Source organism: Cherax quadricarinatus, chromosome 51 (genome assembly GCF_038502225.1).
Source record: "Cherax quadricarinatus isolate ZL_2023a chromosome 51, ASM3850222v1, whole genome shotgun sequence".
Classification (NCBI taxonomy): Eukaryota; Metazoa; Arthropoda; class Malacostraca; order Decapoda; family Parastacidae; genus Cherax; species Cherax quadricarinatus.
Genome location: NC_091342.1, coordinates 878,473 through 905,585, shown reverse-complemented (window position 1 = coordinate 905,585; position 27,113 = coordinate 878,473). Strand labels below are relative to the sequence as shown.

The window sequence follows — 27,113 nt, the reverse complement described above, 5'->3', positions numbered from 1 at the left end:
ACGAACAAGCATGTGTGTGTGTGTGTGTGTGTGTGTGTGTGTGTGTGTGTGTTTATAAAAAAATCATCTTAAATTTCAATTTCCTAAGTGCAGGTTAATTGTGTTTGCAAGAATAAAGTCAAGTGTGAGCAGGTGAGTGATTGGGGAAGTGATTACTCAAGATTATTTTGCCTTAGATGATTAGATCACTCTCGTGGAATTTTCCTGTACGACTCCTCGACTTCAGATGTCTGTCGAAATAAATGGACTTACCTCCTACACTTGCTCACTATCTCTATCTCTCTCTCACCAGACTGCCCCAACAGTGAGAACTCGTCAGAAAGAAGAACTTCGTTCGAGTCGTGTACTTCAGATGACTCCTTCACGTCCGGACCCCCTTTAGGGCCCTCTCGACCATCCATGGGATCTTCTCGGGGCCCAGTACCTCCACTGGTGACACTACAGGCCCCACAAGACGACAGATTGTGGGAGCCTGACAACCATCGCTACGTACCAGAGATTGAAACCATCTTGGAGTGTGAGGAAAGAAGCCCTCGCTCTGAGAACGCTATTAACTTCTTTTAGGGAATCCGTTGTATAACTCCTTCTTGTTTAGTTTAATTATTATTTTTCTGTGTTTGCACATGAAACTGTAATGAACGCTGGTCAGTAGCACCAACGGACTCACGTATGAGGAATTAGATATGTACAAACCATACCACGGGTGGGGTTTGAACCCGCGGTCAGAGAGTCTCAAAACTCCAGACCGTCGAGTTAGCCACTGGGCCAGCTAGTGGTCAGAGTGTCTCAAAACTCCAGACGGTCTGGAGTTTTGAGACACTCTGACCGCAGGTTCAAACCCCACCCGTGGTATGGTTTGTTTGCAATCGTGTCATTACGATTTCGTGAGTCAATTAGATACGTGTGCAACACCTGGGTATCGTTATTTGAAAACTTTTAGCCAACCAGTGGCTTTATCAACTCAATACAGAGTAGTAGACGAGATAAACATTGCTTCAGCCTCTGCAAATTTGTACACAGAAGGCAGTGGATGATCAGGCAATCATGTCGTAAAGGGTTCTTAAGTGGAGTGATGGTGAATGATAACTCACCGAGACGGTTATACTAGTATATTTAGTATATATGTGATAAAAAGCCCAGCCTGCAGTCTGATGTCGTGACAGCCTTGAAGGTACATGACTGACTGCCAGGGTACGCCCTCATTCAACTCAGCCTCACAGCGGGGCAGCATCATAGCAAGGTTCAAACTATGCTGATATAACAGTATCTGAAAGTCCCGTGGCATCATGGGTAGTATATTTTAAATATGCTGACAGCTCGGCGACACTTCAAACTTCTCAGGCTCTGGGCTGATTTTATACAATACTAGAAAATGTTATACACAATAACATAGGGTATATTTGAATATAATTAGGACATACTTAAATGAAATTGCTGATAACTGATTGTAATGCATTACAAATTATGATAAATCATAAATCATGGTGGATCACAGAATTAATGAGAATATAAGTAAACAAGAGAATTCGATCAATTGTTGTTTACGTGATCTATGGATTCTGTGAGTTGTATAGCCCTTGTGGCTTAGCGCTTCTTTTTGATTATAATAATATGGATTCTGTGAAAATTTATTTACAAAGGAGAAAGTGTTTAACAGATAAGGCAAACTTGGTGCACACAAGTCTTTTACTGTTAAATCTCAGAGAGAACGTGAACATTTATATAAAAAAAATTTTGATCCACAATTAAATTGATATATTTTAAGACTACACGCACAGTTGAGTACTTTCTTGAACTATACTAATCATCTATACAGGTTATTTACATATAACCCCAACTCTGCTGGGGTAAAATTTATATATGCAGAGTGGTTATCAAATTCTGTTGACACTGGTAACACAAAAATCAGTCCCTCAGCCTAAAAGCCAGTGTTCAGTACCTTAGTCTTGTGCTGAGGTAATTAGGTCACGTGAATTACAGAGTGTATCTAAATGGTATAAAATACCAAGTTGATAAAATAAGACATAGGGGAAACAATCGTTACCCAAGCATGCAGACGAATATAACAGTGGAGACAGTAGAAGTAGTCTGGAGGTAATCAGTCCATCAGTGGTCAGGCCCTCGAGTCTGGCTTGAGGGACTGACCACTGAGCACCAATAATAATACCCCCATTGTTGCACACGTGTCTCCAGTTTCAACACCAAGTATCTCTATATTGAATTGATTAAGCCAATGGTTGGCGAAACGTTACACTAAAGATGCCCAGGTGTTGCACATGTGTCTTATTCACCAACTTGTTCATCACTGATCTAAATGGTGTGCTGCCGATAATAGTGAAAAAATAACACTTCGCAAAGTAATCTTTTATTCAAATATAATATAGATTTAAACACCTCGAACATTGTCCCAGTAAAAGCTAATTCCTTCTGCTAAGTACAGAGCAGGAGCACCTTAATTCAGAACAGGCAGGTATAAAATCAGGTTTCTCATCGGCCAATCAGCCTTGAAGTAGATTTGAGGTGGTCAGTCCCTCGACGCTGAGAAGCGGCCAGTCCATACCTGAAGGGTGTTCCAGGGAGTCAACGCCCCCGCGGCTCGGTCCATGACCAGGCCTCGCGGTGGATCAGGACCAGCCAGGGAGCCTGTCTATAAAGTACACAGTAACACTACTGACATTATTGCCGATCGAGACCTTGAAACTGGACGCTTTTTCATGGCTGTGGGACTGACCACCTCGCAGCTACTGCTTCTAGGCTGATGGACCGATACCTTTACCATGACAGAGAGGGCCAGAGCTTGCTACCACCTGCAGCTCATGAGACTGCCATTCTCACGAGCTCCCCTGGGATGGGGAAGGTGGCAGACCAGAAGCCTAGCTTCTCCCTACGAGCCCCGTGAGGGCGGGGAATGGGGCTAGGTCTAGGGACAGCTGGTCCCAGAAAATGAGGAGGTACTTGTACCTCCTCCCATGGCAGACATAGGTCTCAGACACTCTCAAGACAGGAAGCCAAGGCTGGGTCACCATTTGGAAAACACCCGGGCCGAGAGAGTACCGGCGAATGAAGAGGAAGAACCTTTACCGTCAAGTTTCTCCTGGTCTCGTGAGATGTTGATACTGTCTTGACGCAGTTAATAATTTTGATCTAGTTTGTCGATGGCATTCCTGTAATAAGCGGCCACTTATTTTAAATCTCAATTATACTGGATTAACTAGTTGAAGCCACGACCCTGTGCGAGATAAACCATAATCAGTATTATTGTATTTATGAGAAAGCGCTAAACCAATAAGTCACAGAGGAATGGGAGGTAATCAGGTTTGATCCAAGAACCCTTCGCTAGTACTAGGGGATGTTTGATAAACCGTTTTAGTTCATTGTTTTTATTAAATGTCATGTCAATGAAGCTAGCAACACATTACCAATGTAGTTAACATTTTAATAATAATAAAATGTTTAGCGTGTTAATTTTCATTTTGAGGATATGATAAAATGACAATAAGGTTATTAGACTTGCAGAATTTTTCAATCACCTAGTAAAGGCAAAAAAAATTTACAGATTTGAACAGGTTAGCCATATGCAGTAAATACATCGTTTTCTTTAAAGCTTTTGCGTTTGAGCTTGTCTGAAAGTTAGAAGATAAACCCCGAAGCAAAACTATAAAAAATGTACACTCTTCGAACTAAATTTCGCTCAACCATAGTGTGTCACTCGTGGCTGTAGCATCACTATAAGCGCCGCTATAACCGCGTACAGAGGATACATCATTAATGAACGTGGCAATGTTGTTCCTGGGGTGTGTGTGTGTGTGAGGGAGGTTCTCCTTAACAACACTAAACAGCACAAACAAGACTGACAGCAGTGACACCAGTGAAGCAACACAGCAACGAGAGTGACAACATACTACAGCCAGCGCTATCGTCAAGAAGAGAAGACACTTCTTAGTAAATTGAACGTAACGTGGAGAATAAATCCCTCCCTCCCCTCCTTCTCTCTCTCTCTCTCCCTCCTTCCCTCCCTCCCGTCTTGGCCGTGGGAGGGAGTGAGGTATAGTATGGAGGATCCATCACATCAGTAGAGTGCTCCAGGAAGACCTCTAGCAAGCAGCTGGTGCAGACCACAGGGAAGACCACTCCGCCATGACCACTACACTCACAGTCATGACGGTAAGTCTTCCTTAACAATAATTATTAATCAAGTTAACTACATATGCTTTAGCAAGCAGTATTAAGCACATAATTGGTGCTGTCATATTGTGGGTGATAAATTACTTAACATTTACCCTAAGACAATCCAACAAAGTCGAACGTTGTAGGAATTTTAAACAGCCGTTTGTGAATAACGACTACTTAATTATTTTTATTGATTTCCGTAAATAAATAAATATATATATATATATATATATATATATATATATATATATATATATATATATATATATATTTTATATATATATATATATATATATATATATATATATATATATATATATATATGCAAACCAACCACTCTGTAAGAATAGAGAAATTCCAAGTGCTTTCGTGACTACTCACATTATCAAGGAACTATGAACTATGAACTATGATAATGTGAGTAGTCACGAAAGCGCTTGGAATTTCTCTATTCTTTCAGAGTGGTTGTTTTGCATATTCTGAAATCACCTGTTTACTGTGATCTTATTGCATATATATATATATATATATATATATATATATATATATATATATATATATATATATATATATATATATATATATATATGTATATGTATATGTATATATATATATATTATATATATATATATTTTTTTCAACAAGTCGGCCGTCTCCCACCGAGGCAGGGTGACCCAAAAAGAAAGAAAATCCCCAAAAAGAAAATACTTTCATCATTCAACACTTTCACCACACTCACACATAATCACTGTTTTTGTTGAGGTGCTCAGAACACAACAGTTTAGAAGCATATACGTACACACAATATATCCCTCCAAACTGCTAATATCCCAAAACCCCTCCTTTAGAGTGCAGGCATTGTACTTCCCATTTCCAGGACTCAAGTCCGGCTATATAAAAACTTCACTAAATATTACCCTGCTCACACTCCAACAGATCGTCAGGTCCCAAATACCATTCGTCTCTATTCACTCCTATCGAACACGCTCAAGCACACCTGCTGGAAGTCCAAGCCCCTCGCCCACAAAACCTCCCTATATATATATATATATATATATATATATATATATATATATATATATATATATATATATATGTATGTATATATATATATATATGTATATATATATATATATGTATATATATATATATATGTATATATATATATATATATATATATATATATATATATATATATATATATATATATATATATATATATATATATATATATATATATAATGTATGTGTGTGTGTGTGCGCCGAATATGTAAAACTGGTCAGTTAGCAAGAACTCATTTAAAATTAAGTTCTTTCTAAAATTTTCTCTTATACGTTTAAAGATATATTTTTTTTCATTAGTGTTAATGTAAAAATTATTTTTTAATTTTTCTCCAAAAGAATCTTAGAAAACTTACCTAACCTTATTATAAGAACATAAGAACATAAGAACGAAGGAACACTGCAGAAGGCCTACTGGCCCATGCGAGGCAGGTCCAAGTCTCCTACCGGCTTAAGCCAATGCACCCAACCTAGTCAGGTCAGGTCACATTGACTTAAGGGAGGAACACGGCAACCGACCTGGTAGCACAAGCTATCAGGTCTAACTCACACCCACCCACATCCACTCATGTATTTATCCAACCTATTTTTAAAGCTACACAACGTTCTGGCCTCTATAACGGTACTTGGGAGTTTGTTCCACTCATCCACAACTCTATTACCAAACCAGTACTTTCCTATATCCTTCCTGAATCTGAATTTTTCCAACTTAAAACCATTGCTGCGAGTCCTGTCTAGGCTAGATATTTTCAGCACACTATTTACATCCCCTTTATTTATTCCTGTCTTCCATTTATACACCTCAATCATATCCCCCCTAATTCTACGTCTTTCTAGAGAGTGCAGATTCAGGGCCCTTAGTCTATCCTCATAGGGAAGGTTTCTGATACATGGGATCAACTTTGTCATCCTCCTTTGTACATTTTCCAGAGAATTTATATCCATTCTGTAATAAGGTGACCAAAACTGTGCAGCATAATCTAAATGAGGCCTAACCAAGGATGTATAGAGTTGAAAAACAACCTGAGGACTCCTATTATTTATGCTTCTTGATATGAAGCCAAGGATTCTATTAGCTTTATTGCGAACACTTATGCACTGTTGTCTTGGTTTCAGATTACTACTAACCAGAACTCCTAAATCTTTTTCGCAATCCGTAATATTAAGATCTACATTATTTAGTTTATATGTGGCATGGTTATTGTCCTGTCCAACATTTAGAACTTTGCATTTGTCTATATTAAACTGCATCTGCCACTTCTCCGACCACTGCATCAGTCTATTCAAATCTTCCTGGAGTGCTCGAATGTCCTCGTCAGAATGAATTCGACGGCCTATTTTGGTGTCATCGGCAAACTTGCCGATGTCGCTCTTTATGCCCTCATCTATGTCGTTTATGTAGATTGTGAACAGCAGGGGGCCCAACACTGACCCCTGTGGAACACCGCTCGTGACACTTCCCCACTCTGATTTCTCCCCATTTATGCAAACTCTCTGCTGCCTATTTGTCAACCATGCCTCTATCCAGGAAAAAATTTCTCCTCCTATTCCATGTGCTTTAATTTTCCTCAATAGTCTCTGATGTGGGACCCTGTCAAAAGCCTTACTGAAGTCCATATACACAATATCATATTCATTACCATGATCTACCTCCTCAAATACCTTAGTGAAAAAAGTTAATAAATTCGTAAGGCAGGAACGCCCCTTTGTAAAACCATGCTGAGATTCGTTGATTAATTTATGCTTTTCAAGGTGGTTACGAACTGCCTCGGCAATTATTGATTCCATAAATTTTCCCACTATGGAGGTTAGGCTTATTGGTCTATAGTTCGAAGCTAAGGACCTGTCACCTGTTTTGAAAATAGGTATCACATTTGCCATTTTCCACTTATCTGGCACCATGCCAGTTTGTAGTGATATGTTGAAAAGATTAGCCAAAGGTGTGCTAAGCTCCTCTTTACATTCCTTTAGAACCCTTGCATACAGTTCATCAGGGCCTGGGGATTTGTTAGGTTTTAATTTATCTATTTGCCTAAGGACCATGTCACTTGTGACCCTAATAGTACACAGTTTATTATCGTCCTGTTCTACATAATTTATCATTACTGGAATATCGCTGGTATCCTCCTGTGTAAAAACTGAGAGGAAGTATGTGTTAAAAATTCTACACATTTCCTTATCACTGTCAGTGAGCTGACCCGAGGAACTTTTGAGTGGGCCTATCTTGTCCCTGATCTTACTTCTGTATACCTGAAAGAATCCTTTTGGGTTAGTCTTTGATTCTCTTGCAACTTTAACCTCATAATCTCTTTTTGCTTTTCTAATTCCCTTTTTTATTTCTCTCTTTAACTGAATATATCGATTTCTCAATTGCCCCTCTCCTCTTTTGATTTGCCTATATATGCCTCTCTTTTGACCAATCAGATATTTTAATCTATTGTTCATCCATTTAGGATCATTTTTGTTTGATCTGATTTCCCTATTTGGAACATAATTTGACTGAGCAGCTAGAACTATGCCCTGGAAAGCATCATATCGGCAACCATCACCACCTACCTGACCCTTAGTCAGGTCATTCCAGTTCAGCCCACCTAAGTAATTTTTCAGTCCTATGAAATCAGCCAAGCGAAAGTCAGGGACGGAGACTTGATTGCCATTATTAGGGGAATTCCATGATATATTAAAACTGAGTGATTTGTGATCACTTTCCCCAAGCTCATCATTAACCTCAAGATTATTAATTAGTGTTTCCCTACTGGCAAGAACCAAGTCAAGGAGGTTATTTCCCCTAGTTGGCTCTGTCACAAACTGTTTTAAAAAACAATCCTGGATCGTATCAAGAAAGTCACCTGACTCTAAATTTCCTGTCAAATTGCTCCAGTCAATCTGTCTATAGTTGAAATCTCCCATTAGCACAACATTTTCGTATGTAGATGCCTTACGAATTTCGTCCCATAGAAGTTTACTGCACTCCCTATCAAGATTTGGGGCCCTGTAAATCACACCCAAAATTAGTTTTTCTCGGCCCTCGAGAAGCTGTAACCAAACAGATTCAGTGGCTGAAGCTTCTAATTTAATATCTTGTCTAACACAACAATTTAAATTGTCTCTGACATACATCGCTACTCCACCACCTTTCCTGTTGACCCTGTCAGTGTGGAATAATTTATAGCCTTGTATGTGACATTCAGAGGGCATCTCTCTATCTTTCAGATTGAGCCAGGTCTCTGTTATAGCAATAATATCTATGTCTCCTGCACTTGCAATTAATCTTAGCTCATCTATCTTATTTCTTACACTCCTGCTATTAGTATAGTAAACCTTAAGGGAGCTAGTCCCTTGCTGCCCTCTGCTGTCCCCCTTTGTTTGCTGACCTGATCTATTGTCTTTATTTATAACTTCATGCTGAATGCCTTTTATACATTTACTGTTTCCAACCCAAGTGTTGCAACCTGCTTGTTTCCCACACACACCCATACCTCTATCTTCCATCAGTTTAAAATCATAGGCATTTCACCAATGGCCTTCTCAATCGAGTCTGCAAGTGCTACCACCCCAGCCCCAGAGAGATGTACCCCATCCCTTGCATACATATCATGTTTGCCATAAAAGTTGTTCCAGTTGTCAATGAATGGGATTGCAAGTTCCTTGCAGTATCTGTCTAGCCAGCAATTTACACCAATTGCCCTAGACAACCATTCATTTCCTACTCCCCTTCTAGGCAAGATGCTACATATGATTGGGATCCCTCCCTTAGACTTAATGAAATCTATAGCTGACCTGTACTTATCTAGCAGCTCTTCTCTCCTACCCTTCCCAATATCATTTCCACCAGCACTGAGACAGATAATGGGCTTGCTCCCATTACCTGACATGATATTATCCAGCCTGTTGACAATGTCCCCAACACCAGCTCCAGGGAAGCACACTCTATCTCTCATCTTCTTATTCCTATTACAAAAAGCACGGTCAATGTATCTTACCTGAGAGTCACCAACCACAAGAACAATTTATTTTAGCCTAACCCAACTAAATTTATTTTAGATTTGTTTACAGTAATTTAATACTAAACAAACACAGTGAAATATATTTTTTTTTCGTTAGGTTCAGAATGATTTTGGCGGAATTATTGCATACACAAATTTTCGCTTGTCCTATATGGCAAGACGAACGTTACTATTTAAGCCAAGATTGCAAGTTCGGCCTATTCGGCACGACATATATATATATATATATATATATATATATATATATATATATATATATATATATATATATATATATATATATATATATATATATATATATAATATATATATATATATATGCAATAAGATACAGTGATGATTTCAAAATATGCAAAACAACCACTCTGAAAGAATAGAGAAATTCCAAGCGCTTTCGTGACTACTCACATTATCAAGGAACTATGATAATGTGAGTAGTCACGAAAGCGCTTGGAATTTCTCTATTCTTTCAGAGTGGTTGTTTTGCATATATATATATATATATATATATATATATATATATATATATATATATATATATATAATATATATATATATAATGTATATATATAATGTGTCTGTGTAATATTAATGAATGTGTTTTACCTTACATTATAGTAAAAGAAAAGTTATTATAATAGCCATAATTTTTAAAGGGGTGGACCAGTAAGCCAGCGGAAGGCCTCGGTCAGATGACCAAAAGCTCCAGCTGTGGGTCAGCATATGACTAAGACCCGCGTCAGGAAACAATTGTCTTGTTTCCTGACAAACGTAATACCTATCTTACATACATTATGCTGACATTCACCTTCCCACGACGAACACCTTCCATACGATGTTATAATGAAAGGGGAGCGTTAAATACGAAGGGAATCATATTTAATCTAAAGAAGGGGAGAATTACTTCACTTCTTTGGATTAAGAGCCTTTTGATGGGATCTCCCTTTCCCACAAATCCCCCTACCTCGCTAACCTTCCCCTCTCCCCCTTCCTCCATACATTTCTTCCTCCCCAAAAACAACCCCACCCCAAAAAAAACCCTCCCCAGTTACATTCATAGGGAAGCGCTAAACCCTTAAGTAATGGGGGACATACAGGTAAGAGGAGAATATCTCCAGTTACCTGGATCAAGAACCCTTCGCCGGCATCATGGTTCCCCCATATGCACGAAGAAAGCAGTAGGTGGCTGGCTGGCCTGAGTAAATGGTACATAGTCACGTCAGGTGGTGGTATACCTGCCTTGGACTCAACATTATTCCACATGATATATACACCAGATTTATCTATCTCAGTATTTTTTTACACTGATAATTTACTTAATTCTTTTACTTTAAGGGATTAAAGTATTTTTGACTGACAGTGAAGGTTACATATGGCCTTAGTGACCCTTTAAATAGTGGATAAATTTTAAACCCATTTAACCAACCAACATTATTCCCTCCAGTCTCGTACACGAGCGTGCCTCTGTCCATCAGTGTAAATGATTACGGTAATGTTTGTAAATGAAATTATTGTAGAAATTAAATGACCTTGTTAATGGTACCTGGTCCCTGGCCAAATATACACCAACTCATACCTATGCAACAAACCTGGGTATATATCTTGAGTTTTTTTTTTTTTAACAGAGATTATAGCATTCTTGACTGGTGCATGAGCAGGCGACATGCAGCCTTAAAGACCATTCGAGTGCTCTACAGGAATTAAGCCCGATTAACCAATCGACCTATGCCTCGCCATGATAGTGGCTTTCTCTGCACTTGCAAATCAATATTATAATTACACATTGTAAACTATGCATGGAAATAGACTCCTTATAACATGTCAGTCACACATTGTAAACTTTTCAAATAAATAAAAATTTGAATTTGATGTATGATCTCTGAATCGCTTCCAGTTAGAGAGAGAGAGAGATCAGAGAATGTTATCTTTACCATCTGTTTGCCTAGAACAGTCGTCAGGGGGTATTTAATTCGATTCTCTTCGTCTCGGTGTATATATTCATACAGCTTATTGAATCCTTATTTTCAGGATTGAGGTATTCTTGATGTTCAGGTGCATTGCACTCTTAGTGACCCATTAACATTCACTAGCCTTTAAACCTAACAAATTCGCTGTTTACGTAAATCTTTATGTACCCATACTTATCCTGTGGGCGATAGTCAAGTTTAACAGCACACAGCGAGTCCCGGGACTGGACAGCAGCAAATTGTTTTCTATGCATGTTAGTGGTAATAAATTGCATACAAAATTTATTGAGCTCAGTGCGGTACTAATGTGTTTGGTCATTAATTCGGTCACAAAACATTATAATGTAGATATATGTTGATATAAGATATTTACAATAATAGGCAGTCAAGGTATTTTTCCAGAATGGCTGGTAATTTGCCTCTGTAGATAATATCCTTTAACTTTTTTTTAGAACAATTTCGTCTTTCTATAAAACACACTAAGTGCAGAGCAAAACTTTACTTACAAACAACGTTTCGTTCACGCTGGGGGCTTTATCAAACTTGATGAAGCCCCCAGCGTGGGCGAAACGTTAAACAATGCTTCGTTCAGTACATATTTGTCGGAAGCCCTGCCATCCGGCACTAGTCAACCTCATTTATTACTTGAAATTTTTCCTTCTCGTCCGAGAAGCGTAATAGTGTTGATGAGAATATTAAAACTGGATTTCGCAGTATAAAAATTCTTGGAAAATATCGGGCACAAAATCTGATTAAAACTTCGGTGTTTGAGTGGAAATGTCGCGTGCAGGTGCTGCTGCCTAGGTCAATGACGGAATATTGTAGAATGGTGTTAATCTTGGAAGCTCATGTTTATCTTCTTGAAATATTGTACCATTTGTTGTTGATCTTGATGTATCTTTGATGGTGCGGGGGAGACCAGTATCCTCCATGGTGTGGCGTCATGATATATTCATAGTGTGGGGGTCCTTGCATATCCTTGGTGTGTGCGGGATCCTTATGTATTATTCATAGTGTAAGTGCCTTATATTTATGGTGGGGGCCCTAATGTATCCTTCAGGGTGTGAGGATCCACGTGTAAACCTTCATGGTGTGGAGATCCTGATGTATTTATGGTACGGAGGCCCTAAAGTATCCTTTGTGATGTGGGGTCCCAGTGAAATATTCTTTGTAATGGGGGAAGGGTCCCAGTGTATATTTTGTGGTATATTGTGAGTGTTTTTGCATCGTTTGTTGCATGTGGGTTTTGGGGTATCTTTTGCATTGTGGAGGAGGGGGTCCTGATGTACTCACCTAATTGTACTCGCCTAATTGTGGCTGCAGGGGTAGAGACTCAGCTCCTGGCCCCGCCTCTTTACTGAACGCTACTAGGTCCTCTCTCTCCCTGCTCCTTGTTTTATCATACCTCGTCTTAAAGCTATGTATGGTTCCTTCCTCCACTACATCAGTTGCTAGACTATTCCACTTACTGACTACTCATGACTGAAGAAATACTTCCTAACATAAGAACATAAGAATGTAGCAACACTGCAGAAGGCCTACTGGCCCATGCGAGGCAAGTCCTTATCAAAACTACCTCTACCTAAAGCTACCCAAGAAATAACTCCCGTACCCAATGACACCATTCAAACCCAGCCCCTCCCACTCATATATTTGTCCAGTCTCTTCTTAAAGCTACCCAAGGTCCTAGCCTCTATCACCCCACTGGGAAGACTGTTCCAAGCATCAACAACTCTGTTAGAAAACCAGTACTTACCTATGTCCTTTCTAAATCTAAATTTATCCAACTTAAATCCATTATTTCTGGTTCTTACCTGGTTCGACACTCTCAGTACTTTATTAATATCTCCCTTGTTTATGCCCGTCATCCACTTATACACTTCAGTGATATCTCCCCTCATTCTACGCTTCTCCAGAGAGTGAAGATTTAAGGCTTTAAGTCTATCTTCATACGGGAGGTTCCTTACACAGTAAATCATTTTAGTCGTTCTTCTCTGTATGTTCTCTAATGAGTCTATAGTAAGGGGACCAAAACTGAGCAACATAATCTAAATGAGGCCTCACTAGTGATGTATAAAGCTGTAAAATAACTTTTGGACTTCTGTTACTTATACTTCTTGAGATAAATCCAAGTAATCTGTTGGCCTTGTTGCACACACTAAGGCACTGCTGTCTTGGCTTTAGATTTCTGCTCACCATGACTCCCAAGTCCTTTTCACATTCTGTATGATCAAGCTCTACTTCACCTAGATTATAGCTTCGAGGGTTATTTTCATTACCAAGGCCTAGTACCTTACACTTATCGACATTGAACTTCATCTGCCATTTTTCAGACCAGGACATTAATTTGTCCAAATCCTCCAGGAGTTCATTGCTATCCTCCTCAGTGAATTATGCGGCCTATCTTTGTATCATCAGCAAACTTACTCATGTTACTCGTAATCCCTTCATCAAGGTCATTAATGTAAATTATGAACAAGAGAGGGCCTAAAACTGATCCTTGTGGAACGCCACTAGTGACTAATCCCCATTCAGATTTCACTCCATTAATGGTAACTGCTTTCTATTGGTAAGCCATGCCTCTATCCATGCTAGAACTTTACCTCCTATACCATGAGCTGCCACTTTTTTCAAGAGTCTCCTGTGAGGTACTCTATCGAAGGCTTTACTAAAATCCAAATAAGCAATATCTTATTCCTTATCATTGTCTACTGCCTCAAATGTTCTATTGAAGAACGTCAGCAAGTTTGTCAGGCAGGAACGACCTCTCGTGAATCCATGCTGAGATTCATTTGTCAAGTTGCGCTTTTCAAGGTGACTTCTAATAATGTCAGATATAATTGATTCTAGTAACTTGCCCACTATAGATGTCAGGCTTATTGGACGGTAATTTGAAGGAACGGACTTATCCCCCGATTTGAATATAGGAACCACATTAGCCATCTTCCACAACTCTGGCACAACACCGGTAAGGATGGACGCATTAAAAACACTCGTTAATGGCTGACTAAACTCCATCTTGCATTCCTTAAGTACCCTGGAAAACAACTCGTCGAGTCCCGGGGACTTATTTTGCTTCAGTTTGTCTATCTGTTTAATAACCATGTCCCTCGTGACAGTAATATATTAGTTAATTTAAATTCATCAGGAACTAAATAATTGTTAATTACTGGAATCTCATTTACATCTTCCTGTGTAAAAACTGACAAAAAATAGTCATTAGATAAGGAACACATTTCCAGTTCGTTATCCGTCAGCTGTCCATTCCCAATTTTCAGAGGTCCTACTTTTTCCTTCACCTTCGTCCTTAGTTATATCCTTAGTTGTGTGTTGGGGAAAGGTTGTGCACTTCGAGTGGGTGAGATGAAGGAATAAAGTGGTATGAATAAGCTGTCTCTGTATAGGTTTATGTATTGTTCACCAACAATTACTATTGTCATTATTTACATAATTTTTTTTCGCTTTCCGATGAAAAGGGCCTGTGTAGTGACAAAAGGAAGGCTTTTTGTATTAGTGACAGACAGAACTTTTGTAGTGTCAACATCTCGCTTTAAAGCCTCTCTATTTAAGGTATTACTACCGCCCACAAGACGCCACCTGAAAAATCTACATACACCTAGGCACCTATTCTCTGCTAGGTGAACATGGGTAGCAGGTTTTAAGGAGATTTACAACTTTCTCTTCTCTGCCAGCCCGGGAACCAAACCTACATCCTTCAGGTTATGAGCCGAAAACTCTTCAGTTAAACACTTCTACAGGTAATGTTGTGTTGCTCTTCCACAGGTAAGGATGTGGACGCTGGCGCTGGTGCTTACCGTTGCTGGTCTCTCACGATGCCTGGCCTACAGCGATCAAACCATCCGCAGGTACACTAACGAGGTAATGTCATAAGAAGCCAGGGTTATTAGCGGGGCCACGGGTGCCATGGGAACGAGAATATAATTTAGCTTAAGTGAGACAATGTATTGGTAATAGGGATTAGAAAGGCACTGTGGGAATTATAATATCAAGTATCCCGATGGAGGTATCTTTAAAAGGTTGCCTGAATTTACATTCGGCCTGTATTTTTTTGTGTGTATTTGAAAACGCCTCATTTGGATCGGCTTCAAATTTTCAACACAGGTGTTTTGTAACTAGTGAAAAGTTTATACAGTTACTGGCGTGTGCAGGTACCCTCGTCTTAATGTTATACAGAGAATTCCTTTTTTTTTTCTTGCGAATACTTGAGGAAAGCCTCTTCTGATGGGCCTCAAACCTTCAACACTTATCCTACTGAAAAGAAGGTTGGGATTCTTAATGCAATGTGTAGGTGCCAATTTGCCACTTTTTGTAAAATGGTGTAATCTCTTACTCCAAGCTTCTTTTTATGTAACTTGAGAATGCCCTAATGAAAGGGTCATGGAGGTATTGGCATGTTCAGGTGCACTCTGGCCAGTTTTATATCGACCATTCCCGATTTGGACTTTCATTTCAAATTGAAAAATCCTCTTAAAAAAAATTTCAGTCTTTCAAGACTGGTGTATCCTAGTGAGAATAAGATTGAGATTATTATTTTCCAACTTTCCAATTTATTTTAAAGTGGCATTGGTATTTTTTCCTGTAAAATAGCTTTTGCCTATTTTGAATGACTTAAGTCTACAATAGATGATGAGACTTACACTGAGGATTATTATGCTTACGGTTAGGTTGTGCAGGTATAAATTTTCCAATTTATTAACATAGTAAACTTGGAATTGTTGGATTCTTTGCGATAACTCAAGAATGCATCTCTTATTGGCTCCGAGCTTTTGATTGTGTTTTTCTCTAAGGAAGCTTTGCATTGATTTTAAGTTGTATAAATTTTAACTTAATAGTTTTATTAATCTGAAGAATGTTTCTTCTGATAGGCGATTATATATTTAACTGTATTAGAAATTTATGCCGCCCATTATACTGTTCCGTATGCGTGCATTGTAAACTGTTCTATGCTTATTAGATATGATGATACCGTTTTAGGTGCGATCAAAATACATCTAGTTATTATTGTTACTGAGAAGCACTAAACCCATGGGAGTTCATACAGCCTCCGGGATCACTAAGACGAGGGCTACCAGGACTCGTATGGATTCCAGGGATTCCTTCGAGATTAGAGGTACCAGGGGGGGATGAGTGCCAGGAGTAATTTGGGATTCCAAGGAAGGTGGGGATTTCCACGAGGCCTCCAGGGGTCCCTCTAGGGGAGTCCAGAGGGGGCATCCTTGGGAGATGCCCTGCAGAGGCTGGGCATACCAAGGAGGGCTGGGATACTTGTTTATCAGCGTAAACATTTTCTTACGTGTGTACTCTCCTATAGCTCCTCTCAACTTCCCGCTTGCCAGATTTACTCCCTCCTAACCTCGCGGGCCTCATCATACCTGCTCTTAAGCTATGGATGGTGCCCTGCCTCCTCCGCTTCTACACAGAGATCATTCCACTTTCCGACCACCCTGAGACGGAATACTTCTGACATCCCTGTGGCACATCTGTGTCTTTAACTTTATTTGTGTCTCCGAGTTCCCGCTTCTTTTTCCTTGTCAATTGCCCTGATATGTTTGTATATTGTTATATCTTCCTTGGTTCTTTTATACTTCAGTATCGCTAGATTCAGTTCCTCTAGCCTCTCTCCTCATGCCCCCTTAACTTGGGAACAGGTCTTCTTGCGTAGCCTACTTATACACTTTCTCCAGTTTCTTAACATGCTTCCTGAGGTGTGGGTTCCATGCTAGTGCTGTGTACTCCAAGATGAAACAGACATGTTGCATAAAGTACCTAAAAAGACTGTTAAGATTTCTGAGGGCCACTCTTTGATTTGCCAGGATAACATTGGCTGCAGAGGTTATTTGGTTGATGCAAGCCTCTACCGAAATACTAGGTACTGTGCTCACCCGTAGGTTTATCTCTGTGAATGAGCTCTCCAATTTCTATCCCCTGAGACTATACACGGTGCCCGGTCTTTTGTCCCATTCCCTGTTCTTCATAAACTTGCATTTGCAGGGGGTTGCAAATGTATGTAGTTTTTCCAGATGCACTTTCAGTTTTTCCCTAACCTCGTCTATTTTTATTTTTATCAGTTTACATCAGCAAACAGAGATACATCTGACTCGATCCCATATAGAATATTTGCAAAAACTCTGAACAGTACTGACTCTAATACCGATCCTTGTTGGACCCCACTTGTTACACTTTCCCAATCTGAACGTGTGTGTGTGTAAGAACATAAGAGACATGTCAAGAATGGGAGGGGAAGGACTGTTGTAAGAAAGAGTAGGAAAAAAGGCTGTTAAAAAACAAGAAGAAAGGAAAGGTAAATAAGCAGGTTGACAACTTTAGATGGGTTTTAAGGAAGTGATTTTTGCCACTTGATGACGAATGTAGGGAATCAATCACAACTCCTGTCTCTTGCCTTAAACTATATATATGTATGTAAATATATATAGTGGTACGAACACTATATGGGTGTGAGGCATTGGTTATAAAAAATGCTACAGCAAGGAGGCTGGAGGCAGTGATGTCTAAGGGCAATGTGTGATGGAAATATTGTGCAGAGAATTCGTAGTGTGGAAATTAGCAGGAGATGTGGAGTAACTAAAAGTATTATTCAGAGGACTGAAGAATGGATGTTGAGGTGGTTTGGTCATTTAGAGAGGATGGAGCAAAACAGGATGACTTGGAGGGTGTATAAATCTATAGTGGAGGGGAGGAGTAGGGGTGGTCCTAGGAAAGGATTGAGGGAGGGGGTAAAAGAGGTTTTGATGCAAGGGGGCTTGAACTTACAGTAGGTACGTGTGAGCATGTTTAGATAGGAGTGAATGGAGATAAATAGGTTTTGGGACCTGACGAGCTGGAGTGTGAACAGGGTAATATTTAGTGAAGGGATTCAGGGAAACTGGTTAGTCTGACTTCAGTCCTGGAGGGTGGGAAATACAATGCCTGCACTTTAAAGGTGTTTGGGATATTGGCTGTTTGGAGTGACATATAAACTGTCGTATTTGGGTGCCTCTGCAAAGACAGTGATTGTAAGGGTGTCTTAAAATTCATAACATGAAAAAATCAAAGAAATCGTTTTTGAAAATGAGTGATGATCAGTATGTACACGAAATTTCTTAAACTAACATGCTTTTGTGGTCACTGGTCCATATAATACAATGAAACTTAGTATTCATGAAAAAAATAAAAAGGTATTGGCACTGGGGGAGGCTTGAGCCCAATTAGCCTCCTGTGGCTAAACCACTGATCACTGGTAATATTACATTATTAGTGTATACAGCATTACTGTCTTGCTTTTGCCTAGACAAGCTAACAGGCTTCCTCTGAATGCCAGCAGATATACCCTTGCTGTACTTATTACATTACTGAGGGGAGTGTTAAACCCACAGGGGTCATACATCTCATAGGCTAGTGGGAGACAGTTGGGTTTGAATCATGAGAGGATCAGAAGCCCTCCCCAGTATCAAGACACCTCCTTTTTGTGGTGTGTACTTATTACAATATGCTGTATTCATAAAAAACGCTAAACCCATATGGGCATTTAGCTTTGCTGCTTAGTTATATCTAACTGCAACATGGCATATTCTTTTTCTAATTTTGTTTCTTTAGCCATTGTATGCCATATTTAGGTGGAAATGTGAAGGGTCTAAGGTCGACTCTCATTATTATTTGCAAACTCCACCAAACCCATATGGATCATAAAGCAGTGAGTCTCAGTAAAATGTCATTAAGAGAGAATAAAAATTTATCCAGCCTATTTATAATTCCACTTTTTCTCATAACAGAGAACCTGCTGGTGGAATGAGATCTGTAAGGAGGAATTCCAGATGGAGTTTCGATGCAAGTGTCCCCGTTGGTCCTTCTGTCGCTCCCCTGGCAAGTACTACAATGCCTACTGCAGTGTTATGGCCTCTGGCTACATATGGAAGCAGCCAAGGTTACCCCGAGTAGTCTTTAAGTACAGCAGAAAGTAGGCACATTGATAAGATATTATTATTCATTTGGAAAACAGAGTGAATGTTAAAATTTTATTATCTAACAGATAAGCTTTGCCAAAGGCTAAAGTAAAAATAATCATTGCAGAAACTTCATGATCATATGGGATGTTAGACTGTTCCTCATGAAATATAAAAGAAATTAGATTATTTATCAAGGACTAAAAATGCAGTATTGTATATGCATTATATTATTTTTATGAGGGTTCATTGTCAGCTAAAAGAACTACAGTATCAGAGAATCTTTGTCAAAATAATGTCACCTAAAAGAACATTAGCGTGAAGTCAGTGTGATCAGATGTAATTTATCCTTTTATAATAAATTTCTGATATTCCTAACATGATTACATTTCTTAGTTCCATTGCAAGTTTTTTTTTTTCTTTTTGTCTCAAACAGATTCACTATTAAATATGTTATCATTTTCCAAATTTTATAATTGTTGGAATTATTATTATCAATGAGAAACACTAAACCCACAAGGGTTCTACAGTGTGTAGGGAATAAGAGGTGGCATAATCACGTTTTATCTGAAAGGAAGGGTAATTCCATATCTTTGAATCAAGACCCTTATCCTCTCCTTCCCTTGAAAGACATAATTGTTGTAGCTAAAGGGTATTATTTTAATTATCTTCACAATAATTTACCACATCTGCAAGGGTAAGTGCTTTAAAGCTGAAAATTAATATTAAATAATGTCACTACTTTAATTAAAATCTAAATGTAAACATAGTAGATTTGTAATCCCTTCCTCATTGGTGCATAGTTAATATGAGGGAGCAAGAAAAATCCATCCTCTGATCTGATCTGACTTTTTTTTTATTTTACTTGTCGTTACCCCACACATATTAATGTTAAAGTTTTTATTAAAATGAGTTTAAACTACACGCATAAGCTGAAAGTAACTGAAAAGGTAACGTAAGTAATACAAAGATTATTATAGTATTGTATTTATGGAAAACTCATACTAGTTATTCAGTGCTGTGTCAGTGAGAAGGATAACTGACAGGGTAAGGAGCTAGTTGTAACAAATCAGTGTTAGTTAAAAGAACAGTCTGCAACAAAGGTTAGACTGTCCAAGAGGAGGGCGGACAGACCAAGCATGTCAGGGTATCAAAGCTTCTGATGTGATGATGAAGCACACTCGGATAAATAGAGCAGTTGATGAAAAGATATTAAACTGAACAAACAGAATTGTTGAAGATTTTTTATTTATTTTAATGTGTGTAGTGCTAAACTTGTAGTGGTTATATAGTGCCTGGGGAGGCACTAAGGTTTGATCCAAGGATGGGAAAGATAAGTCCAGAAAATCCTTACAGAGGGGTGTGTTGTGCACACAGATTATAACCTATAAGTATTATTCCTAGACAGCTGTTAATTTAAACAAATGAAGTTGACTTGGAAAAGTATGAGTTTTTTTTATAAAAACCTTTAATTAATGTTGAAAATATTAACAATGCTTACTTTCAGTACATTGTTATATTCAAGGGGGAGTGTTAAACCTGTAAGAGCCATAAGTAATAGCCTAAAAGTAACAAATACACACACTGGTAGGTAGGCATAGGCAAAACATTGTACTGATCAAGTCTCCATTTGCTGTCTTTTTTGTCATTGGGGTCATGTAATACCTGGGAATGGGAGGCAGTCTGATTTGATATAAGGAAAAGGATGACAAATCCAATTCCTTTGATCATAGAATCTTTCAAAGTATTCTTTATTTAAGGGAAAGCGCTAAACCTGTAAGGGTCATATAGTATCTCGGGGAATTGGAGGCAATCATGCTCGATCTAAGGAAAAGGAAGTAAAGTCCAGTTCCTAAGATCAAGAGCACCTTCATTGGCATCAAGGTACCTCTCCTCGAGGGGCTAGGTGCACACCATTAGCCAATGAGATTTATCAAAATACAGTAGTACTGTAAAATAATAAAGATCAATAATATACTACAGTATTAATAAATGCAGCATTTGTAATTTAATGAAATATAATTTGCCTCGCCTGAGTTTATATCATATTTATTTAACTTTAGTAATTATAAATGCAAAAGCTGAACCAGCCAAAATGATGACCAGATCCTGTGGACTATTTTACAGTCTATTTCTTTAAACTGCCAAGTGAGTGGTTGATCAGCATTAGTACTCAAACTGACAAGTGGAAATAATAGTGAGCAATACTGTACCACATTTTGAACAGGAGATATAAATTACTTGCCAACTCACAATTATCTAGGCCTTAATGGAAGTACAGTAAAAGAAATTTAAATTAGTCAGACAAGCTGTTAAATTAAACTCTCTTAAAAAAAAAATTAATAAAATCACACAAAATGTGTTTTCTCTTAGTCTTACAATTGTTCTGACTCCCATCACTAATTATTAATGGTATTTATCTCGGCAAAGTATTTTTGTATAAGTGTAATAATGAAACATTAAAAAATAGAACCAATTATATATTATTTTTACAGTAAACTATTCACTACTTAAACATAATTACTGGTATCATGTATAATTTATAGACTATTTTACATAATGCATTCAAAATTATAATAAATGCACTAAATCCATGTGGTTCATTTAGTGCTACAAAAAATATACATCTGCAAAAAATGATAGATTTTGAATTTCCTTTGTCTTTATCATAAGCCTATTCATGGAGAAGGGTAACACACTGTCTGGGGAATGGAAGGTAATAAGGAATGATCAAAGGGGATGGTAAGTGATTCCTTGGATCAAGAGCCCTATAATATCAAGGCACCCTCCTTGAAGGGTTCTTTTTCTGTATATCCGATAGAAACCAAAATAGTTAGTTACTATATTTGTCACCCACATATTTTCAGAACTTTATATAAGATTATCTCTCGTAGAATTACATGGAAGGATGTTTGCCATTGAGAATCTGCAATGAAGCAAATATCTTACACTCACAAATGTTGCACACATCCTTTATGTCGCTTAAGGTATAGAAATAAGCCATAAAGTTAAAATTTTATACCATTTGTTATAGTACTACTAAGGAAATTTTCAAAATGCAAGTGTATATGTTTCAAGGGTCTGTGGGAGGGTACCGAGGTACAAGTAAAATAAATATTTATGTAATGCATGTACCTAACCATAATATTGTATCAAGTAAGCCAGTTGTCTATTTTATCTATACCGTGGAACCTTGGATATTGGCCAATTTGGATTTCAGCCACTTTTTTGGCCAAAATTTGTCCTGGATTTTGGTCGGCCACTCGGAAATCAGCCATATTGGATGCGTCCGCCTGCCATTCCCCCATGTTCGTGAGTCAGTCTGGCTGTGTGTCTGGGTGAGTGAGCAAGGCTCCGAGCATTCGTCCAAACATTTTGTTATAATCCATTGTTTTTTGTGGTTATTTATTGAATGCAACTGCATAATAAGCCACCATGGGCCCAAAGAAAGTTCCTAGTGCCAGCCCTTTGGTAAAGAAAGTGAGAAACACGATAGAATTCAAGAAAGAAATTATAGCAAAGCACGAGTGGTGTACGTGTCTTGTTTTATAACATAAGAACATAAGAATGAAGGAACACTGCAGCAGGCCTACTGGCCCATGCGAGGCAGGTCCAAGTCTCCTACCGGCTTATGCCAATGCACCCAACCTAGTCAGGTCAGGTCACATTGACTTAAGGGAGGAACACGGCAACCGACCTGGTAGCACAAGCTATCAGGTCCAACTCACACCCACCCACATCCACTCATGCATTTATCCAACCTATTTTTAAAGCTACAGAACGTTCTGGCCTCTATAACTGTACTTGGGAGTTTGTTCCACTCATCCACAACTCTATTACCAAACCAGTACTTTCCTATATCCTTCCTAGATATTTTCAGCACACTATTTACATCCCCTTTATTTATTCCTGTCTTCCATTTATACACCTCAATCATATCCCCCCTAATTCTACGTCTTTCTAGAGAGTGCAGATTCAGGGCCCTTAGTCTATCCTCATAGGGAAGGTTTCTGATACATGGGATCAACTTTGTCATCCTCCTTTGTACATTTTCAGGAGCATTTATATCCATTCTGTAATACGGTGACCAAAACTGTGCAGCATAATCTAAATGAGGCCTAACCAAGGATGTATAGAGTTGAAGAAAAACCTGAGGACTCCTATTATTTATGCTTCTTGATATGAAGCCAAGGATTCTATTAGCTTTATTGCGAACACTTATGCACTGTTGTCTTGGTTTCAGATTACTGCTAACCAGAACTCCTAAATCTTTTTCGCAATCAGTAATATTAAGATCTACATTATTTAGTTTATATGTGGCATGGTTATTGTCCTGTCCAACATTTAGAACTTTGCATTTGTCTATATTAAACTGCATCTGCCACTTCTCCGACCACTGCATCAGTCTATTCAAATCTTCCTGGAGTGCTCTAATGTCCTCATCAGAATGAATTCGACGGCCTATTTTGGTGTCATCAGCAAACTTGCTGATGTCGCTCTTTATGCCCTCATCTATGTCGTTTATGTAGATTGTGAACAGCAGGGGGCCCAACACTGACCCCTGTGGAACACCGCTCGTGACACTTCCCCACTCTGATTTCTCCCCATTTATGCAAACTCTCTGCTGCCTATTTGTCAACCATGCCTCTATCCAGGAAAAAATTTCTCCTCCTATTCCATGTGCCTTAATTTTCCTCAATAGTCTCTGATGTGGGACCCTGTCAAAAGCCTTACTGAAGTCCATATACACAATATCATATTCATTACCATGATCTACCTCCTCAAATACCTTAGTGAAAAAAGTTAATAAATTCGTAAGGCAGGAACGCCCCTTTGTAAAACCATGCTGAGATTCGTTGATTAATTTATGCTTTTCAAAGTGGCTACGAACTGCCTCGGCAATTATTGATTCCATAAATTTTCCCACTATGGAGGTTAGGCTTATTGGTCTATAGTTTGAAGCTAAGGACCTGTCACCTGCTTTGAAAATAGGTATCACATTTGCCATTTTCCACTTAATTGGCACCATGCCAGTTTGTAGTGATATGTTGAAAAGATTAACCAAAGGTTTGCTAAGCTCCTCTTTACATTCCTTTAGAACCCTTGCATACAGTTCATCAGGGCCTGGGGATTTGTTGGGTTTTAATTTATCTATTTGCCTAAGGACCATGTCACTTGTGACCCTAATCGTGCACAGTTTATTATCGTCCTGTTCTACATAATTTATCATTTCTGGAATATCGCTGGTATCCTCCTGTGTAAAAACTGAGAGGAAGTATGTGTTAAAAATTCTACACATTTCCTCATCACTGTCAGTGAGCTGACCCGAGGAACTTTTGAGTGGGCCTATCTTGTCCCTGATTTTACTTCTGTATACCTGAAAGAATCCTTTTGGGTTACCTGGAGTTTACCTGGAGAGAGTTTCGGGGGTCAACGCCCCCGCGGCCCGGTCTGTGACCAGGCCTCCTTAGTTAGTCTTCGATTCTCTTGCAACTTTAACCTCATAATCTCTTTTTGCTTTTCTAATTCCCTTTTTTATTTCTCTCTTTAACTGAATATATCGATTTCTTAATTGCCCCTCTCCTCTCTTGATTTGCCTATATATGCCTCTCTTTTGACCAACCAGATATTTTAATCTATTGTTCATCCATTTAGGAACATTTTTGTTTGATCTGATTTCCCTATTTGGAACGTAATTTGACTGAGCAGCTAGAACTATGCCCTGGAAAGCGTCATATCGGCAACCATCACCACCTACCTGACCCTTAGTCAGGTCATTCCAGTTCAGCCCACCTAAGTAATTTTTCAGCCCTATGAAATCAGCCAAGCGAAAGTCAGGGACGGAGACTTGATTGCCATTATTAGGGAAATTCCATGATATATTAAAACTGAGTGATTTGTGATCACTTTCCCCAAGCTCATCATTAACCTCAAGATTATTAATTAGTGTTTCCCTACTGGCAAGAACCAAGTCAAGGAGGTTATTTCCCCTAGTTGGCTCTGTCACAAACTGTTTTAAAAAACAATCCTGGATCGTATCAAGAAAGTCACCTGACTCTAAATTTCCTGTCAAATTGCTCCAGTCAATCTGTCTATAGTTGAAATCTCCCATTAGCACAACATTTTCATATGTAGATGCCTTACGAATTTCGTCCCATAGAAGTTTACTGCACTCCCTATCAAGATTTGGGGCTCTGTAAATCACACCCAAAATTAGTTTTTCTCAGCCCTCGAGAAGCTGTAACCAAACAGATTCAGTGGCTGACGCTTCTAATTTTATATCTTGTCTAACACAACAATTTAAATTGTCTCTGACATACATCGCTACTCCACCACCCTTCCTGTTGACCCTGTCAGTGTGGAATAATTTATAGCCTTGTATGTGACATTTAGAGGGCATCTCTCTATCTTTCAGATTGAGCCAGGTCTCTGTTATAGCAATAATATCTATGTTTCCTGCACTTGCAATTAATCTTAGCTCATTTATCTTATTTCTTACACTCCTGCTATTAGTATAGTAAACCTTAAGGGAGCTAGTCCCTTGCTGTCCTCTGCTGTCCCCCTTTGTTTGCTAACCTGATCTATTGTCTTTATTTATAACTTCATGCTGAATGCCTTTTATACATTTACTGTTTCCAACCCTAGTGTTGCAACCTGCTTGTTTCCCACACACACCCATACCTCTATCTTCTATCAGTTTAAAATCATAGGCATTTCACCAATGGCCTTCTCAATTGAGTTTGCAAGTGCTACCACCCCAGCCCCAGAGAGATGTACCCCATCCCTTGCATACATATCATGTTTGCCATAAAAGTTGTTCCAGTTGTCAATGAATGGGATTGCAAGTTCGTTGCAGTATCTGTCTAGCCAGCAATTTACACCAATTGCCCTAGACAACCATTCATTTCCTACTCCCCTTCTAGGCAAGATGCTACATATGATTGGGACCCCTCCCTTAGACTTAATGAAATCTATAGCTGACCTGTACTTATCTAGCAGCTCTTCTCTCCTACCCTTCCCAATATCATTTCCACCAGCACTGAGACAGATAATGGGCTTGTTCCCATTACCTGACATGATATTATCCAGCTTGTTAACTATGTCCCCAACACCAGCTCCAGGGAAGCACACTCTATCTCTCATATTCTTATTCCTATTACAAAAAGCACGGTCAATGTATCTTACCTGATAGTCACCAACCACAAGAATGCGCTTACCTCTGTTAGCAGGGGCAGTAGTACCCTTCCTTCACAGGCCACTGAAGTACATTCATCCTGAAGAACAGAGAAGCAATTTCCTACCTTCAGATCTTCACTCTTAACTTTCCTTATGCTGATTCTCCTCCCATTACTGGTTACCACTCGCCACTTGTAGCAGGTGCTGGACTGCATCTCACTGCTGGTAGCCGTTGCTACCTCCCCACCTACAGCCTCCTCACAGTGAGAGACAGACTGCACCTCACTGCTAGAAGCCTCATTCCCCACAACTCCAGCCACCTCACACACTCTCCCAGACCCATTGAGGTGGACCTTCAGCCTCCTAATCTCCTCCTGGAGAAGCAAGACCTCCTCCTTCAACTCTCCAACCTCAATTTTTAAAACACTGCAGAAGCAAGCCATGCTTTGTAACCGTCCGCACTAATCCCCAAAGCAGCTCAGGGTCTGTGACCTCACGTGACGACTGACCACTGACCTCTTAAGACCATTCCTCTCACCCAGCCCATGGGCCAGCAGGTCATTTCTAACTTCAAAAAATTCTACACAAAAGCAATGTTTCAAAGGTGCTTTGAAGTGACCTCAGACACTGACTTGACCCTAAGAGAGTTCTGGAGGAATCACTTCAATATCCTCCATTGCATAAGCCTTGTAGGTAAGGTTTGGCAGGGAGTGACTTCCAGGACTTTGAACTCTGCTTGGAGAAAATTGTGGCCAGAATGTGTCCAAGAG

General features: G+C 39.1%; 2 protein-coding genes across 5 annotated transcripts in view; both read left to right on the top strand.

Moving 5' to 3' along the window:
• The window catches only part of LOC128694762 (latrophilin-like protein LAT-2), a 43,401-nt gene extending 41,129 nt beyond the window's left edge, over window positions 1-2,272 (top strand). For all 4 annotated transcript variants that reach the window (XM_070095657.1, XM_070095656.1, XM_053785063.2 and 1 more), the window contains one exon: window positions 293-2,272. In XM_070095657.1, coding sequence (XP_069951758.1) covers window positions 293-564 — 272 coding nt within the window. In that variant the 3' untranslated portion in view covers window positions 565-2,272. The remainder of the gene's footprint in view (window positions 1-292) is intronic.
• Window positions 878-19,545, top strand: LOC128694763 (uncharacterized). The gene is made up of 3 exons (XM_053785067.2): window positions 878-4,164; window positions 14,990-15,085; window positions 18,997-19,545. Exons 1-3 carry the CDS (start codon window positions 4,138-4,140, stop codon window positions 19,183-19,185), a joined length of 312 nt encoding a protein of 103 aa, XP_053641042.1. The 5' UTR covers window positions 878-4,137; the 3' UTR covers window positions 19,186-19,545.
• Window positions 19,546-27,113: the final 7,568 nt, after the last annotated feature.

Coding starts and splice junctions, on each gene's coding strand:
- LOC128694763 (XM_053785067.2), top strand. CDS start 4,138: ATGACCACTACACTCACAGTCATGACG. Junction 4,165..14,989: donor CTACACTCACAGTCATGACG/GTAAGTCTTCCT, acceptor GCTCTTCCACAG/GTAAGGATGTGGACGCTGGC. Junction 15,086..18,996: donor TCCGCAGGTACACTAACGAG/GTAATGTCATAA, acceptor TTCTCATAACAG/AGAACCTGCTGGTGGAATGA.